Raw genomic sequence first — 18,691 nt, 5'->3', positions numbered from 1 at the left:
GGACACTAGCAAGCAAGTGTGATGCAAAATGGAAGCTCGATATGAGTTTGCACAAGAGAGCTTGCCCCCTTGGTGAGTGTGGTCTGGGACGCGCCCTCATGGAACCAAGCTTCCGTGGAGCCCAACCGAGGCCACACGAAGAAGAACGGAAGCCTTGACTGACGGCCCCACTGAGCGCTCATTCTCCAGCCAGGACCACTGGCCAGTCATGTGGGTAACACCACCTTGAGAGGGGAGCCCTCGGCCCCAGGAGAGCTGTTCTGGCCGATGTCCCGTGAAACAGAAATGAGATGCCCCCTCCAAACACGGCCCAAATGGCAGAATCATGAGCAAATGAACAGCTGTGGTCGTTTTAGGTCACTATGTTTAGGGACATCTGTTGTTCAGAGATAGATAACTGCGTCGGAACGGAAGATCCTGACATTTCGTTTGATTCCTACTCCTTGAGAGACTCTCCTGAGGTGCTCTCCCAGTACCAAGAGAGTACTTTTTGGCAGGAGAGACTCCAAACAGAACAGAATGTGACTTGTGCTTAAATACGGCAGTTCCTGTAACCAATGTATGTCCATCTCCTTCTGAAATTCCATTCAGATGACAATGAAGAATTAAACAAGCGTATATCAAAGAATTAAGGGGAGGAGAGAGGGAACAACAGGAGACGAGGGAAAGCTGACACCTAGGTCTTCAAGCACAGAACTCTGCATAACTGCAGGGCCACGGAAGTTCAGGAGAAGAGGCACCAGGTCCTTCTGAAGCTAAGAACGCAGAGTGAATGGGAAGCATGCGGGCCGGCTGAATCTTTGTCATGGTCCGGCAGGCTTCCTCCATCCCCGTCTACCCCATTCAGCCAAGCGACTCCCCAAAGCCACAGCAGCACCACTGAAGAGGTTGAACCAATGGACTGGCTTCTGGGTCACAAGGCACAGGGGAAGGTGCGTGAGGCGCCCTCTGACAAAATTCTGGCAAAGGGCTGACGTCTTGGTCAGGAAACCGGAGGAAAGCTGACTGTCCTCCAAGAAGAGACTAAAAGATTTTTGAGGGTAAGGTTTAGATTCTGTCTGGTCTTTCCATCGTGAAGCACCCTGGGGCCATATATAAAAGCTTCCAGCGTGTACAACCGTGCCTCGCTTACGCATGAACAGACTGGCAAGGGTTAACAGACATTTCAAAAAGCCTCCTTTGGGCTTCCCTGGTGGCGCAGTGGTTGAGAATCCGCCTGCCGATGCAGGAGACACGGGTTCGTGCCCTGGTCCGGGAAGATCCCACGTGCCGCGGAGCAACTAAGCCCGTGAGCCATGGCCGCTAGGCCTGCGCGTCCGGAGCCTGTGCTCCGCAACGGGAGAGGCCACAACAGTGAGAGGCCCGCATACCGCAAAAAAAAAAAAAAAAAAAAAAAAAAAAAAGCCTCCTTCGTGTGAGAAATAAACAGAAAACAGAAACTCCGAAGAGATGAGACAGTCCAAGAAAAGGGGAAATTTGGAGAGCAAGAGCGAGCTCTGGGAACCACGAGAACAGAAATGACAAATTCACGGAGAAGAAAAAGTGGACGAAATCTCAAAAAAGGGCTGCAGAACGACTAAGAGATGGGAAAAGGTGAGAACCGGTGAGAAGAAGAGAGAACTGCTTCAGAGCCTCTCAATTCGTAATAAAGGGAATTTGGGTGAGGAGGTCAGGAAAAACAGAGCAGTTTCCCAAAAGTATTGTAAGATTTTGTTTTTTTTCTCCCCAAACTGAAGGACATGAGGTTGGAGACCGAAAGTGTTGATGAAACGCTCAACACCCTCAGGCTTGTCACTGAGACGTTCCAGATGGCAGGGGAAAAACAGGTTCCTACAAGGTCCCAGCGGGTGTGGAGAAAAGTCCCAAAGGAAGAAGCAGGAGTCAGAAGGGCATTCGCTTTCTTAACAGCAGCCCAGAAACCAAAGACAATGGAGACGCAGCCTCGAAAATCCGGGAGGAAATATTTTGGATCTAAGTCTATATTTATCCAAACCATCAATCAAGTCTTTCATTAAAGTCAGCTCCCCAGCGAGGCCTCCCCTCACCACCTTCTCCAAAATTTCAGCACCCACTCTGTCTCATATTTCATACCCCAGCCCTGCTTCACTTTCTTGCTGAGTGTTTTTCACTATACACCCTAACTCATATTTTCGTTATCACTACTGTTTATTGTCAGTCTCTCCTGCTGAAATGGAAACTTCATGAGGCCAGGGATTTAAAAAAAAAAATATCCAATTCCCCTTGTCTCCTTTTAATTTTTTATTATGTATTTATATTTATTGGCTGCACCTCACGGCTTGCGGAATCTTAGTTCCCCGCCAGGGATTGAATCCGCATCCTCGGCAGCGAAAGAGCAGGGTCCCAACCACGGGACTGCCAGGGAATTCGGCCAGGGATTTCTTTAAAAATGTTTTTTGTTGTTGATGGTCACAGGGTATCCTTAGTACCTGTGATACTACCAATGATATAGTAGGTTCTTAAAGAATATTTGTTGAATGAATGAATGAATGATTTATTAGTCATCCAAAAGGAATGTTATTTGGGGATCCATCTGGGCTATAAGAGCTTTTGCTGCATGATGTGAACAGCCCAGGAATCTCGTGGCTGGTTTGGATACACATGAGAACCACATTCTGAAGTGGCCATTTCCTTGATTGGAGCAGACCTTTTGCATGACATTCACCTTCTTCAGAGAGTTAGTTTTCTAGAACTCCCACGCTGTTACACGTTTTTCAGTGTACAGAAAAAGCCTTTCGAGCCCGTCTGATCATAGATTGCGCAACATCTTTGCCCCAAACGGGAGATGTGGTGACTGCCCATGTGACTGCTAATGTCATACCCGAAGGCCAAAACCACTCTTGAGGTCTGAGCCCCAACTATGCCTGGGTGGGGTCCCTGTACATGGGCCACCAGTGGCCTCACTACAGTCAAATATCACGGCCTCATTCCCCAGAAGGGCCTGGTTTTCATTCCCACATCTGCATTCTGTACATGTGTGTGCTTGAAATAGAATTTGTCGGCTGCTCTGAGTGAAAAAAAACAATTGGGCCTAAACTACAGTTACCTCAGGGTCTGGCTGGCGCAGCTGCCAGCTGGGTACACAAGTCCAGTTACAGACCATGAAAACCCAAAGAAGACGGAAAAGATGCCTTTACAAACAGAGGAGAATAGTCTCTTTACACTTGCTTCAGTCTGCCTTCTCAGTTCAGGAAAGGTATTTAGAAATGCTTAAACTCAGAAGGAATTCTCTTAATCTACGATGGCGTTTTGTTGGCACGGTGATGAGATTCAGCACGCTCTGGCATCCTTCCCTCGCTCTGAGTTAGTGCCGGCTGTTCCAGATTCAGAGGAAGTCTGAAGGACTTTAGATGATAAACTCCCTTTTTATGAAGAAGGGAAGAGGACATGGGAAACGCATTTATAGGATGTCTGCTCTGTGTCGGGAACGGTACACATGTAATTTCATTGAATCAGCATCTCTGATGGGGTCGGTGTTATGGCCCCATTTCACAGACAGGGAGAAGGAAGCTCAGAAGGTCCAGGTAACTTGCCACAAGTTACAGGCGGGAAAATGGCTTAACTAACTTATATATCCCACTCTGTCAATCCGCAGAAGCCACAGTCCCTCCCTGGAAGAGCACAGCCTCTAGCATTTTGCATTTCGCCACATCTGTCTCCTCCACCTGGCCTCTCTGGACCATCTTAGCTGGCCTCACACTTTTATTTTTTTTTTTTGGTATGCGGGCCTCTCACTGTTGTGGCCTCTCCCGTTGCGGAGCACAGGCTCCGGACGCGCAGGCCTAGCGGCCATGGCTCACGGGCTTAGGTGCTCCGCGGCATGTGGGATCTTCCCGGACCAGGGCACGAACCCGTGTCTCCTGCATCGGCAGGCGGATTCTCAACCACTGCGCCACCAGGGAAGCCCTGGCCTCACACTTTTAGCCTGACCATCTGCTTGAAGATGTGGAAGCATGACGGGGGCAGCTTGGAAAAAATATTCCTGTCTTGAGGTCAACTGAAGTAGATGATGACACGTGCTTAGAAATAATGCACATGCTGGGGGAGTAGGGGAAGGCCCAGGGCCCTGACAGCGAGAGTGTTGAAAGGAACCTCAAAGCACCCGCAGACCTTCTGAGAAGCCTGAACACTTGGGTTCTTCCATCTCAATGGCTCTGCAAATGGAACGTGTGTTTGTCACAGGAACTCTTGGTGACATTCTGCAAAAAATTAAGTGCATCTGGCAGGTCACATTGTGTTACACATCCTCATAATTTCCTGAATCTCAGAATCCATTCCAGAATGCAGGACATCTTCTAAAATGTTCTTTATCTTCATGTGGCATGCAAGGATTTTCACTGTGTGACCTTGCTAAGAACTGAATATTTACGTTCCTCCAAAATTCATGTTAAAATCCTAACCCCCACTGTGATGGCATTTGGAGGTGGGGCCTCTGGGAGGTAATTAGGTCATGAGGGTGGGGCCCCTTCCCCAATGGGATTAGCACTCTTATAAGAATAGACATGGGAGAGTTTTTTTTCTATCTCTGCTCTCTGGCTTGTGGGGATACAATGAGATGACGGCGAACTGCAAACCAGGAAGTGGGTCCTCCCCAGACACTTTGACCTTGGACTTCCCAGCCTCTGCAACTGTGGGAAATACATTGTTGTTTGAGACACCCTGTCTTCAGTAATTTGTCACAGCCGCCCAAACCAACTAAAACAGACCTTAGCCTCCCGTCGCTGCCTTATTACCCCAAATCACGCCACATTCCTAGGACATCATAGTTGTACTGGACGTTTTGCTGCTCTGTGACTTTATGAAGCACACTCACTGTCCACGCTGTGCCACCCACCTGAGGGACTTTCCCACCACTTCTCTGCTTAGCATGTGCTCTATGTCTCAGCCATCTTCCCCAAACACCCCGCCAACACTTTTCCATTAAGAATTGATGAACTTTTCTCAAATATGTCTTATTGAAATTGCAAGCATGGCTTTTGCATTTCTGCGAAATTCTGCATTACAATTAGCTGTATTCATCAAAGGGTAATAGATAGTAAAGTGTTAGGCACATAATAGATGCTCAGATATCTTTTAGTTGAAATGAATTCAATTCTCCCGGTAACGTGACCAACCTAATCAGGCGTAGGCTTGCCTTCTGGAATGCCTTCTACAATTTCCCCTAAATGGCATTGTCTGCAGGCAGATGATGGTGACAATTCCAAGTGACCTAACTTCCTCCGTTTCTCCAAATCCAGTTTAAGAATAGGCGAATCAATACACATTGTAACTGGCAAATGGCTAATGCCCTAAAAATATAAAGAGCTCTCAGAGTACTTTCTGATGGAAAACTAACAATTTTCACCTTAATAAGAAAAACATAAATATTAAAATAATAAGATAGCTTTTTATACCCATGAAATTAGCAAAAGTTTTTACAATAAAACAAACAGTGCTGGGCTTCCCTGGTGGCGCAGTGGTTGAGAATCCGCCTGCCGATGCAGGGCACGCGGGTTCGTGCCCCGGTCTGGGAGGATCCCATGTGCCGCGGAGCGGCTGGGCCCGTGAGCCATGGCCGCTGAGCCTGCGCGTCTGGAGCCTGTGCTCCGCAACGGGAGAGGCCACAACAGTGAGAGGCTCGCGTACCGCAAAAAAAAAAAAAAAAAAAAAAAAAAAAAACCAGTGCTGACGAGCTGGGAAAATGAGTTCCCTCACAAACCACTGTTGGGAAAGAAAGTTGATACCACTTCTCCAAAGAGCTATTTGTCAATATGAGTCAAAAGCCCCCCAAATACACATATGGTTTGAGCCAGTAATTCAACTTCTACACATTTATGCACAAAGTTATACTCACCAGGATGCTCAATAAAGCATCGTTTTATTAAGAATAAGCAGGGGGGGAGGGAGAGTGGATTCTAACATTAGAGGATTCATTTAATAAATCAATTCATATAATAAATCCATTCACTGGAACACTACACTGTTATTAAAAGGAATTCTAAAAGAAAATGGCAATGAGAGAAAAATCTGTATTTTGTCAAGTGGCAAAGTATGTTATACAATAAAAAGGAACTAGATGCTAAAAAATCAATCACCTTAATGGCAGTGATGGATCCAAGTTCTGTGGGTCCTGAAGCTTAATACAATTTTGAGGGACCTCCTTTAGAATAAGAATACGAAGTTAGAAACATAAAATTCATTATGAAAGTAAATCATTTATTTATAGGGGCCTGAACCCTGGTTTCATCAGGTTCATGGTTAAGTCTTCCTATCTGATGAATGTCCAGAGAGGTTGTCTTTGGGTGGTAAGTTCTTGGGTGATGTTCTTTTCTTCATGATTTTCTATACATTTTATATTTTCTCAAATTAGCATGCTTTGATTTCATCATCTTAAAAGATGACCCTCACGGATCTAAAGAGACTGGCCAATTAGGGTTCCTATTCAGTTAACTGGGTAATTTTTTTTTTTTTTAAATAAAAATTTATTAAAGAATGACAAAACATAATAATAAGCATAAATAGTAAAACAACGAACATAGAATTACCAAGAACCCAATCCCTATATAACACTATGTACATTCTTACTGTTAAACATGGTCTTATCCAGTGTGAACAGCAATTTATGCTTTACCTATTTTTGCTTGTCAAAAAATGAAGGATTTTCTTCTTTGCTTAATGAATAAATCTTTTGTTACTTTACCTAGGCTCTCCATTTGGGAAAGAAAATCCTGAAAGTATGCTAATCATAATTGAAATTGTATTATAATTGAAAGTCAGTTATGCTGTCATTAGCTTGCATTGTTCTGTTGGAAATAATTGTGAAAACTTGAACTCCATCTTAGGATGATTATTTAATCAACAAGGACTCTTTATTGCCATTATTATCAAGGGGTTTTATTAATGTCTAGTCTTAAAAAAAGTTAATTTAAAATTTTGACAACACATTTTTTGGCTCGTACATACCTATTCATTAAGGAATCATTCACCTAATGACATCAGTAAAATGCCTTTTCTTTCTCCTATCTAAATGCTTTTTACTTCTTCCATCCACCTGGCTCTGGGATGTCAGTAGTCACAGTGAAACAGTAGAAGGAAAGATTGGGGCCCTTAAAAGAGGAAAAATAATCCACATTTCATTGTGCCCAAAGACAATTCAAATCACTGGATTTACAAGAATGTTTTTACTGAATCAACGTTATAGCACCTATTTCTCTACCATTAAGTGAGCAAAAATGAATAACTGATTGTTTCTAATTATCCAGAAATCTACATGGTTTGAAAGATTAGTAAAACCAATTTTTTCAGTCACTAGTTTGAACAAAATAAAGGTAGGTCATGAACTCATGGTAGCTAATTGTGTTTCATTTATTAACTGGACATCTAATGGATGTCTCCATGGGAATAGACTGGGATACCCCTGCTGTTACCAATTTCCCAGATTTCAGCTAATTTAAATTTAATAAGGCTTTAGGAACATGCACAATGGAACCTTGATGATATGGTTCCTACCAGACAACTGCTGACCAAATTATAATTTGATCTTCAGTGAGTTTGATTTGGAATCTTAGTGTTCTTGAAACTTATAATGAGTTCCTAAGGAGAAAGGCTGTACTCTTGGTCTTAATGTCTAAATATATTGACACTTCAAGATATGACTGTTGCTAAAATCAACATATCAAGGCCTAGAATGTTCATGGAAGTAGGCAGAAAAGGTAATGATAATAAATCCTACACATAATCAACATCTAAGCCTGAACTGGGGATGAGCAAGATACCCAGAAAGCTCCTCGGCTGTTTTGAGCAAGTTTTTCTTCCTAGGTTGTAATATCAAGTTATCTTATTCAGCAAATTTTTGTTGCAGTAAATGTTTATATATCAGAGTAGAAAATCCCTCAATTTTAATGTCTCTCATAAAGTTGATTATCTTTGCATTCTTTTGCTTCACAGGTAAGCAATATGCTATTACATTCTCTAAGCCTATGGCAGGCTTTTAATTCACTTGACCATAATCCTAACCCAGAGGCTAGGACTCTGAGAACATAAATAGGCTCAGGAGTAGTTCCAGTGGAACTTTACTAATTATTAAGGCACCTCTTAACCTCTTGAGGTTGGCCTGATGGAGAGAAATCATGTTTCTCCTTAATGCCACTATGAGAGAGAGAATACTAGGCTGGAAGAGCAATAGGTTAGAGCCAGTGGCACTGATTATGTTCACACCTATGTGAAAGGAAGCAGGCAGGGGCAGGCCTAATGGGCAATCTGACAGCTTATGCTCTACATTTGGTCCTCTTAAAATAAATGAGAAAAATGTAAAAGTTTTAGAGTTTCTATGTTTTAGTTTCCCAGAATAAATATGGTTACTAGGTAGGGCTGTAGGTTAGTAATTATTTAGAAGGCAGGATGAAATGTATTTTGTTTGTTTGATTTCTGTTCAGTGTTTATTTCACCTTGAACATGTGAAAAATTAGTGGCTTTCTTAACTTTTAAGGTTGACTACCCAGACTGAAGAGTTTTAAAACAGACAAGAAAATGTCAACAGTCTCTTGTGTTGTTGACACACTCAAACCAGTGATCATACATCATCTTTGTCTTAACTCTGAACTATGCGTGTGAATAGACTTGGTACTGACCAAAAAATACATTTTGATATTTGGATTTTTCTAAACTAAATACACTGCTCTCCTAGGTAGGCTCTTTGCATTGTTGGCCTTCTGACCATTTTACAGCTCTAAGCACATGCTATTGTCTCCCAGTAGACTCAGAAGTTCTAGCAAGCTCTCAAAGGGCAAATATTATTCCTGTTGGAAGCAAACTAAGCAAAAAGTAAGTTCCAGAAAACACTGTTTCTGAGAAATTCTTTGGGTTGTCTTTGGGTGGTAAGTTCTTGGGTGATGTTCTTTTCTTCATGATTTTCTATACATTTTATATTTTCTCAAATTAGTATGCTTTGATTTCATCATCTTAAAAGATGACCCTCACGGATCTAAAGAGACTGGCCAATTAGGGTTCCTATTCAGTTAACTGGGTAATTTTTTAAGCCAGAAGTGATGGGCCAAAGGAGGGGAACATATTAAACTATAAGTGGAGCTGGTAGAATGTAAATTGGCATCTGCAATGGAGAAGACATTGGTATTTAATATAAGCGAAAGATTCTAGGATAGTTAGTGTCGCGGTGTTATCCTTAAGAGACTGAATTTAAGAGTCTTATGATTTGAAAAAGAAGTGTAATGCACTGAGATGTACCTTGGATGGACTTCTAGAGATGGCTTTATTCATTCAAGAGACCAGCCTCTATACTGTGCCAGGAATGGGAGGTATAGTGGTAAACCAAGGGTCACACTCTGTGTTCTAACCTACACAGTGGTTCCATAAATGACACTGTTATGTAGAAGTTAACAATTCAGGTCCAACACCAGCTGACATTTTGTTCCACACACAGCAGCAATTTGAAGACCAGGCCACATGTGCTCCTTGAAAAGTGCTAGCATGCCCTCTGATGTCGGAAACATTTCGCATCCCGGAGAGGACTCATGCTACCACGCCCCTTCCTACGGAATAGCTTTTCCAGTAGGTGACAAAGCAAGATGTTGAGTGTTGCCTTGCGTGGAAGAAAAAGATGATAGACAATTTGTTCTCCACAGAAAGTCTGCATGCTCTTTTTTTTTGGCGGGGGGACCGGGGTGGAATAACTTCACTCTCAGATTTTAGTGTCTTTGATTTAGGTAAATACCAAATCTTTCCTGCAGTAACTGAAATGGACTATATCAATCGGATATTTTCTTATTTCTTTCAGACGTGATATTTAAAGACAAGGCAAGACTTTGTTAAGTCTTTTAACTAATTTATCTTCTGTGAGTTATAACTGGAGAACTATGAAGACCCCCTGGAAAGTCTTAATGAGGGACTGAAAAATTGCAACAGCAATTTCAAGCGAAATTCTTATTTAGAATGTGCTTTAAAGAGTCCTAATTGTGGAGCAACACATGTCAGAATCATGACAGGATGTGTTAAAAAATAAGTTTGTATAGAAGTTAAATATGATAGAGTCTTGCCCACCCAACAACCTGACTGACAGCAGTCAATGGACAGAGATCCTTCTGGGAGGTACTCATTCTTGACACAGAGTCTTAGTAACGGCACCATTAGTGCTTAATCCCTTAACGTGGTTTTGTTCCAGACAAATTAGTACAGTTGGGACTCAAGTGAAATGATAACACTGTTGAAGTGAGCATCCCAAAGCATTTCTCTAAAAAACACTGATATCTGTTGATAACTTTTGGAATTCAAGCTGTGTTAAAGATGTGCATATCTAAGATGCAGATTCCTGGTGTCATGAGCCAGTCCTTCCCAGTGGGTCTTACTGCCCTCTTATATGGAGAGTTAGACACTTGACTCTTTAGAGGTTACAGCTCAAAGTCACTCAGAGCAACAGCAGCCAGGTCAATAATTTAATCTTAAAGCTTACTCAACAATTAAGGTAAAACATATTATAAGGACTTCCCTGGTGGCGCAGTGGTTGAGAATCCACCTGCCAATGCAGGGGACACGGGTTTGAGCCCTGGTCCGGGAAGATCCCACATGCCGCGGAACAACTAAGCCCTTGCACCACAACTACTGAGCGCGCGCTCTAGAGCCCGTGAGACACAACTACTGAGCCTGCGTGCCGCAACTACTGAAGCTCACGTGCCTAGAGCCTGTGCTCCGCAACAAGAGAAGCCCTCGTTCAGCACAACTAGAGAAAGCCCGCATGCAGCAATGAAGACCCAATGCGGCCAAAAAATAATAATAAAGTTAGAAAAAAAAGAGCAACAGAAATTATAAAAAATATATATTATAAGAAGATGCTGTGAGAAACATAACTGTGCATATACTACAACTGTAATTGGATTCCTTCTTACACTTAGGGTGAACTGCTGGTTAAATTAAACACTGCCATATCAACTCATTTTATAAGGCTAGTATTCACCTGGATATTAGGAAAGTAATAAAAGGAAAGACTTCAAATTTAAATGCAACCCCCTAGATTAAATAATAGCAAAGCAACTCTAGCAATGCATGAAAAAAGTACATTATGACCAAGAAGAGTTTATCTCAGGAGTGTAAAGATGGTTTAACACTAGAAAATCTAGTACTAATATGTTCTGCAATAATAAATAAGTAAAGAGAAACTCTACAGTAATCTTGATAGTGTCAGAAAAATGTTAAGAAAAATCCAAAACACATCCATAATTTTAAAAAAAATACAATAACTTAAGAATTAAAGGGCTTCCCTGGTGGCACAGTGGTTAAGAATCCGCCTGCCAATGCAGGGGACAGGGGTTTGAGCCCTGGTCCAGGAAGATCCCACATGCTGTGGAGCAACTAAGCCTGTGTGCCACAAGTACTGAGCCTGTGCTCTAGAGCCCATGAGCCACAACTACTGAGCCCACGTGCCACAACTACTGAAGCCCCCGCACCTAGAGCCCGTGCTCAGCAACAACAGAAGCCACCGCAATGAGAAGCCCTCGTACCGCAACGAAGAGTAACCCCTGCTCACTGCAGCTACAGAAAGCCTGTGCAGCAACGAAGACCCAACGCAGCCAAAAATAAATTAAAATAAATAAATTTAAAAATAATAAAATAAAACAAAAGAATTAAAGAGAACTTTCTTAATGTGGTAAAAGGCATCCAACAGAAACCTCCGACAAGCACAGCACTCGATGATGAACTCTTAGAGGCATTCTTTTCAAATTCAGAATTTTTGCTATCATTGCAGCTAAAGTCCCAGTTAATACAAGAAAAAGAAATACAAGGCATATGGATTGGAAGGGATCATCAAAATTGTGATTATTCTCAGATGATATAACAGAGAATCCAAGGAAACCTGCAGACACAGTGTTTGAACTCATAAGGATTCAATATGACTGAATAATATAAGATCAATATAGAGACTCAAAAGAAACCCCAAATACTAGAAAAAAATCAGAGAATATAGTTTGATAAAAACATACTACTTATAACAATATTTTGAGGAACAATAGTAAGAGGGAGTATTTTCCTACCAGATATCAACACTATTAGGACAGTGTGGTCTGGGCACAGGCATAGAAGAAACAGGACTAGAAACAGATGGCCTAGAAGAAGACACAGGTTTTATGAAAGCTTGGTATGACTGAGGTGGTGGTAGAAGTCCATGGAGAAACAACTATTCAATAAACAGTGTCAGGAAAATTGGTGTACCATATGGAAAAAGTAAAAACTATGTCCTTTCCTTACAACTTAAGTAAAATAAATTCCTAATGGACTAAAGACCTATGTGTAAGAAGCTAAACTATGAAATAAAATAAAACATGGTGTTGTATCCTTGCATACTGGTAGAGGGAAGGACTTTTAAAAGAAATAAAAACTATAAACCACAGAGAAAAGTATTGCTTTTTTTTTTTTTGGTTGCACCACATGGCTTTCTGGGTCTTAGGTCCCTGACCAGGGACTGAATCTGGGCCCTTGGCAGTGAAAGTGCAGAGTCCTAACCACTGGACTGTCAGGTAACTCCCAGAAAGTACTGCTTAATTAAAATGAATATTCTGTACTACAAAAGACACTGAAAACAAAGTAAAGAAGACAAACCAGAGTCTGAAAGAAGATATTTATGACTCACATGCTCTACCAGGGATTAGTAGTCTGAATAATTAAAGAACCCTCATAAATCAATGAGAAAATAGAAAATGGGCAATAGTGGATATGCAAAAATGGATATAAATAGGCAACTCATGGCAAAAGAAACCCCAGCAGCCAATAAATATAAAAATGCCCAATCTCACTAGTCATTATGGAAATAAAAATGGAAACAATGATGTACTATTTTATACCCACCAGGTAGGCAAAAGGCAGTAAATCCAATAACCTCAATTACTGGCGAAGTCATGGGAAAATGGGGTCTGTTATGCACTGCTGGTGAAAGTGCAAATTTGCATAATCATTTTAGGACACCTGGTGAAATGTCAGATTGCATCCTGCGAGCTGGCTATTTCTTGTCAATTATCCATCACAGATAAAGATCTCACGTGAGGTCGGTCACCGGCTCCATGGTACTCACTGTGGCAGTATTTCTCATTGATTTGTTCTCAGTGGTTCATTCATATAATGGAATTGACAACAACAGTTAAAATGAATGAAGTAGAACCACATCTACCAACATGGATAAATCTCCAGAAGGTAAAGCTGACTGAACACAGAAAGCTGCAAAAGGAATCATGCAGTATGATCCCATTTATGTAAAGTTTTATAACACAAAAAATATTAATATATGTTGTTTATGCGTCACCAAATATCGCGCAAGCACCAAAACTTGCATGGCAGTTATACTCTCCAACTGCAGGGGTCGGTTAGCTCTGGGAAAGAAGAAGGAGGGAGGAGAGAAGATGGGGTTTTACATTTTACTTCTTTAAAAACATATGAAGCCTGGGCTTCCCTGGTGGCGCAGTGGTTGAGAATCCGCCTGCCGATGCAGGGGACACAGGTTCGTGCCCGGGTCCAGGAGGATCCCACATGCCGCGGAGCAGCTGGGCCTGTGAGCCATGGCCGCTGAGCCTGCACGTCCTGAGCCTGTGCTCCGCAACGGGAGAGGCCACAGCAGTGAGAGGCCCGCCTAGCGCGCACACACACACACACACACACACAAAAAAAACAAAAAACAAAAAACAAAAAACAAAAAACATATGAAGCCTGAAGCTATTAGAGAAATATTACCTTTCTTTTTGAAATTTGAGGATCACCAGAGGTCAGCCTAACTATACTTTGATAAGCTTTGGGTGGTGGTGGGGGAATAAAAAAAATAGAATTTGACAACTTACATAGCACTTGCTGTGTGCCAGGCACTGATCTAAACCTTCTCCAAACAGATTAACTCATTTAATCCTCTTTATGAGGTTGCTATTGTAATTATCCCCATTTTACAGATGAGGAACACTGAGGCAAAGAGAAGTAACCTGTATGACTCACCCAGCTAATGATCTTAACCACTGTGCCATCCGCCTCTTAGGTGTTAAACAGATGCGAGTATCTGTTTAATTTCGGTAATGTCTACTATATTATTATATTGTTAGGTTTTCTGTACTTTTTCCAACCAAAAAAATTAAAGAATAAATCATTTTTTAAAATGTTAAAATAATACTATCTAAATAGTGTTGCTTCCAGATCTGACCTAGGAGCTTAAACCTGGATGTAGTTATGGAAATTTGGAAGTCTTCCTTGGCTTCTGATAAAAAAGTGGGTGTTGAAATTCTATAATACAGACCCAAAGAGTAAAGGCCACAAGAGGAAGCAGATTTTCTTGACGAACAAAAGTATAAAAGTACAATTATCATGGTCCCAGAAAAAAATTAATTGGCCTTTTACGGATATGAAAAGTACAACTTTTACAGAATTTCCAATGAGTGTTTTCCAAGTATCAGAAAGACTCTGGCTATAAATCAAAATGTATATATATATACCCACCCCACTAGGAGATTTATACATTGTGTATGGTCTTCAATCATACTGATTAGCAGATTTAAGCCCAGAGATTATGGACATTAGTGAGAAACCATCTGAGTTCATCGGAAATTGATTTTCTTCTATGCTAAATTATTAGTGTCTTACATAATAATAACCAGTCATTATTATGGATGAATGAATGTATCTTTAGAAAACTTTTCAGTATGAAATGTTGGTTTTTATATAAATTCCATGTAGATTTAAAAATACCCACCCATATACAGTGTTATGAATTTTACTGTTCATAATTTCTTTTATTTTTTACTATTATATGAAAATTATTCTACTTGAAAAGATACAACCTGTCCCATCCCTGAACTGGGGGAGAAAGACACTGGGAGGTGTTGATAGGACAAACTTCTTTCCTCCCCTGGTAAGCAAACCTCAGGATCGTCAACAATTTCCAGAGGAAGCTTTCAGGGTAAATGGGAACCGTGCTGCTTCCTTATACTTTTACGCCTTAAATCACGCGAATGACAAAAAATAAAAATTATCCTTTGATGACAAATGTTGTAAACAAATGCCAGTAGACCCATATCTGTGAATTCCATTTCATTAGACAAACTCCCCACTTTTTCAGATTCATGTTTTAAAAGCAATAACTGTGGGATGCTTGGACCCCAAAGGGCCTGTGGTGCTATCTCTTCCTACATCCTTCCCTTCTGCCCTCTCATTCCTGGGCTCCAGCCACATCTTGGTCTCCTCTGGAGGCCCAGCCTTCCGCCGGGGGCTCTTGGCCCCAGTAATTCTAGTCTCTGGCCATCTGTGACTCTCACGGCACTCATCCGTTCCCCAGCGCCTCAGTGAAATATCTGGGGGATAAAACCCATCTGTCTGCAAACAGCTGGCCTTTGCCACCCTCAGGCCTGGCGGGGGGGGCACTCACGGAGGTAATGGAGCCGGAAAGCCGGGAGGGCCTTGGTCGAAGGGTGATACTCTGAGCACAGGCAGCCACTGACGAATATTCCAGAACACTCACATCTCACTCTTTGCTTTTCTGCTCCCAGGTCTGTGGAGAAGGCGATGCAGTTGGAAATATGACTGACTGGGAGGTGAGGCAAGCACTGAGTGGCTGGTCCTCCTCCCGGCTGCTTTTTCTCAGCTTCTTAGGTGTCAAGGGCGAGGCTCAGAACTTTTTGTGGAGAGTGGTGAGAAAGGGGGCGTGGGCCATCAGGGGAATTCACATCTCACCCGCCTTCATTTCGAAGCTCTTAAACAAAGAGACTAGCTCCGTTGCATGAGAAACGTAAAGGAACTAACCCATCCAGTGCCAGCTCTCATAGGAAGGATCAGCTTCCCTCAATGCCTGTGATCTGATTCTTTTTAGCTGAAGCATGGTTGATTTACAGTGCTGCGTTAATTTCTGCTGTACAGCAAAGTGATTCAGTTACACACGTATCTATCTGATGTTAGGGCAGGGCTTAGGTGTTTTAAGTCCTGATGGAATGAGGGTTGAATTACGTGCTGGATGAGGAGGTGGCAGAGGGGCCCTGTCCCGGGGGCTTAGACTTTGGAGCACCTCCTCGCCCCAACATCGGCATGTGCACCCCAAGTGCTGAGGGGGGGGATCAAGGCTCGGGCGCCTGCAGGGCGTGGGGAGGAAGCCTGTGTTTGCAGTGGGGCGTCACTCACAAGTGAAATGAGAAAAGAGCCCGAGGGAGAGTCAGGAGGAAGGAGCACTGCTGCAGGTAGGGGGTGAGGGGGACCCCCCCTTTGCCTCATGACCCAGCAGAGGACTCTGAGAATTTCAAAAACACTAAAAGCAAAACTGCCTTTCTACGTTGTTACGAAGGTATACTGGTCAAAGCACGAGAGGCTGGAACATGTTCTATCTAATAGTTTGTCGGCTGGATTTACAGCTTTAAAAATATTTAGACACACAGTATAGGAGCCTCTGTGATCTTGCCCCAGGCAGGCTCTGTGACAAAGGAGGATGAGGAACGCTTCCTCAACATCGGCCTCAGCGCTAGGAATAGAATCTTCTATGGACGGGTGATTTTACGTTTATTTTTTAAGCGGTCCTCACGCACCGGGGCACCTGAGTGTCCTCTACCTCTCCAGAGATTTGCTTACTGTATTTTTGGTTGAACGCTGGCAGGAAAGCTGATGAGCCGCGCTGAGCTTTTAGTGTCTCCACGTTGTATACATTGGTGAACTGCTTCGGTGCCTATTTAAGCTTCACGTTTTTACCGTGATGATTAGGTGCTAATTATTCTGTTGTTTGTCCACCACTGGGTTCTTCTGAGCCTTTCAATAGGCTTTCCCAGGCTGTAGTAAATGTTCCCCTCCGCCACGACAGGCCACAGCTGCCCTGTGGACCCTCCCAGACAAATCCGGCCGGACTCCAGCCTGGAGTGGGCAGTGATGGAGCGAGAGGTGGGTGAGGCCCTTCCAGGGCCTGTCCCTGGCCGCCTGCCTGCTCCCCTCTCCCTGTGGCTTTCCTGCTGCCCCTCCTGTGTCCTTGGGCCCAGGCCAGAGGGTGTGGCTCTTCTGGAAGCCTCTTCTGTGTCTCCTGTCTTTGGCCCTCTCCACACCCTGCCCCTCTGGGGAGACCTGGAACGTCCTGCTCTCAGCCCTGGCCAGAGGAATAAAGGGGGTCCCGAGAGACACGGCATTCTCTAAGGCCCGGATGGGCGCTCAGGATCGGAGTCGTGTGTTCAAGGCTGTGAGCCATGGAGAAGAGGGAACAGGGTTGAGATGGACCTGCTGGTCAAGTGTGCCCACCTAGGTCACTTGGTGGCCCTTGTCCTGGTTGGAAGGGGGCTTTACAAAGCTTTTGTAAGGTTTCTCTAATCTCTGACAGAGGTATCCTTGTATGCCTGTTCTTGCTTTACAAGCAAGTGGAAAAAGAGAGCTGCTGCCAGTGGGATTCTAGGTGCAAGATGAAGCCACAGTCTCTCCCCCCAAAGGCCCCGCCTCCAGCCCACAGTGGCTGGCTCCGGGCACTGGTTCCCATGACATGAGTCTCCCGGGCTGGGCTTGACAATCTGAGCTTTCCAGTCTGCCCTCAAAAGACCCCAAGAGGGGCTTCCCTGGTGGCGCAGTGGTTGAGAGTCCGCCTGCCGATGCAGGGGACGCGGGTTCGTGGCCCGGGCCGGGAAGATCCCACGTGCCTCGGGGCGGCTGGGCCCGTGAGCCATGGCCGCTGAGCCTGCGCGTCCGGAGCCTGTGCTCCACAACGGGAGAGGCCACGGCAGTGAGAGGCCCGCGTACCGCAAAAAAAAAAAAAAAAAAAAAAAAAAAAGACCCCAAGAGACTTTATCGTACTTTTACCTTCTGTTTCCTCTGGTACTTGCTGAAGAGGCATTTAAGAGACAGGACACATGGCTACTTCCTCTTCCTCCCCATTTCCCTCTGAAGTTTCAGTGCTGCCTTTTGAAAGTAGCTTCTGTTCTCCACCACACGATCACAATAAAGAACAGATGTCCTGAGGGTGGCAAAAGTAGCTCTGGGCGTGGTGGGTGGGAAGGGACGGTGATGAGGTGATGACAAAAGTCCCCTGCGCAGATCCATGTCCCCAGGGCTTCCCATCACTGCCGGCGAAATGCAAGCCCGGCTTCCAGACGTACCATCGATAACCTTTCTCCCTGCTCTCAGAGGTAAGGGTCCCCCCACCCCACCCCTAAAGGCCTCAAGATCAAAATGACAATTGTTGGTATGCCTACCGAACGCCCTGGGAAAGAAGTGATAAGCCCAGAATACCTCTACTCGCTTTAAGAGCTAAAGAATTTATCAAGCAAATTCTTGGGCTGCCCCCATCACGAGAGGCATTGGACAAGTAGAGCCCCTCCCCTAGGCTGGAAGTAACCTGGAGAAACAAGACCCAACCCACATTACTACCACATCCAGGCATCTGTGCATTCTCCCGGCTTTATCTTCTATAACAGCAGTTCAACTGATATATAAACATTATGCTTTAAAACAAGCATAACAGAAGGCAGAATCATAGACTCTGTACCCTTTCCACGGGACAAGTACTTCAACCTACACAGTGTGTTTGTGCCGTTTAAAACAACTAAGAGCAAAAGCAGACCGAATTGTTATTTTGATCCCACAATGAAAGGGAGAAACGTTGGTGAAAGGGAGGGAGAAACGTTGGTGAAACTCGGGGCTGTTTCAGATTTAGAGCAGCAGCACTGCATTCACTTAAGCAGAATTAGCATGAAAGACAGATTTCGGT

At 43.6% G+C, this 18,691-nt stretch overlaps 1 protein-coding gene across 40 annotated transcripts in view; it reads right to left on the bottom strand.

The window, feature by feature from the left end:
• Window positions 1–18,691, bottom strand: part of KIAA1217 (KIAA1217 ortholog) — a 769,974-nt gene that overhangs the window by 121,185 nt on the left and 630,098 nt on the right. Inside the window, exon 1 of one of the 40 annotated variants that reach the window (XM_067030418.1) lies at window positions 17,779–17,850. The exons of the other annotated variants lie outside the window; for them this stretch is intronic. Coding sequence (XP_066886519.1) covers window positions 17,779–17,818 — 40 coding nt within the window. The 5' untranslated portion in view covers window positions 17,819–17,850. Of the gene's footprint in view, window positions 1–17,778; window positions 17,851–18,691 lie in introns of those variants that run through there. 40 annotated transcript variants of the gene reach the window in all.

This window comes from Kogia breviceps, chromosome 3, assembly GCF_026419965.1.
Source record: "Kogia breviceps isolate mKogBre1 chromosome 3, mKogBre1 haplotype 1, whole genome shotgun sequence".
Classification (NCBI taxonomy): Eukaryota; Metazoa; Chordata; class Mammalia; order Artiodactyla; family Physeteridae; genus Kogia; species Kogia breviceps.
Note: the sequence above shows the minus strand (reverse complement) of the source record. Positions and strands in the feature narration are given on the sequence as shown.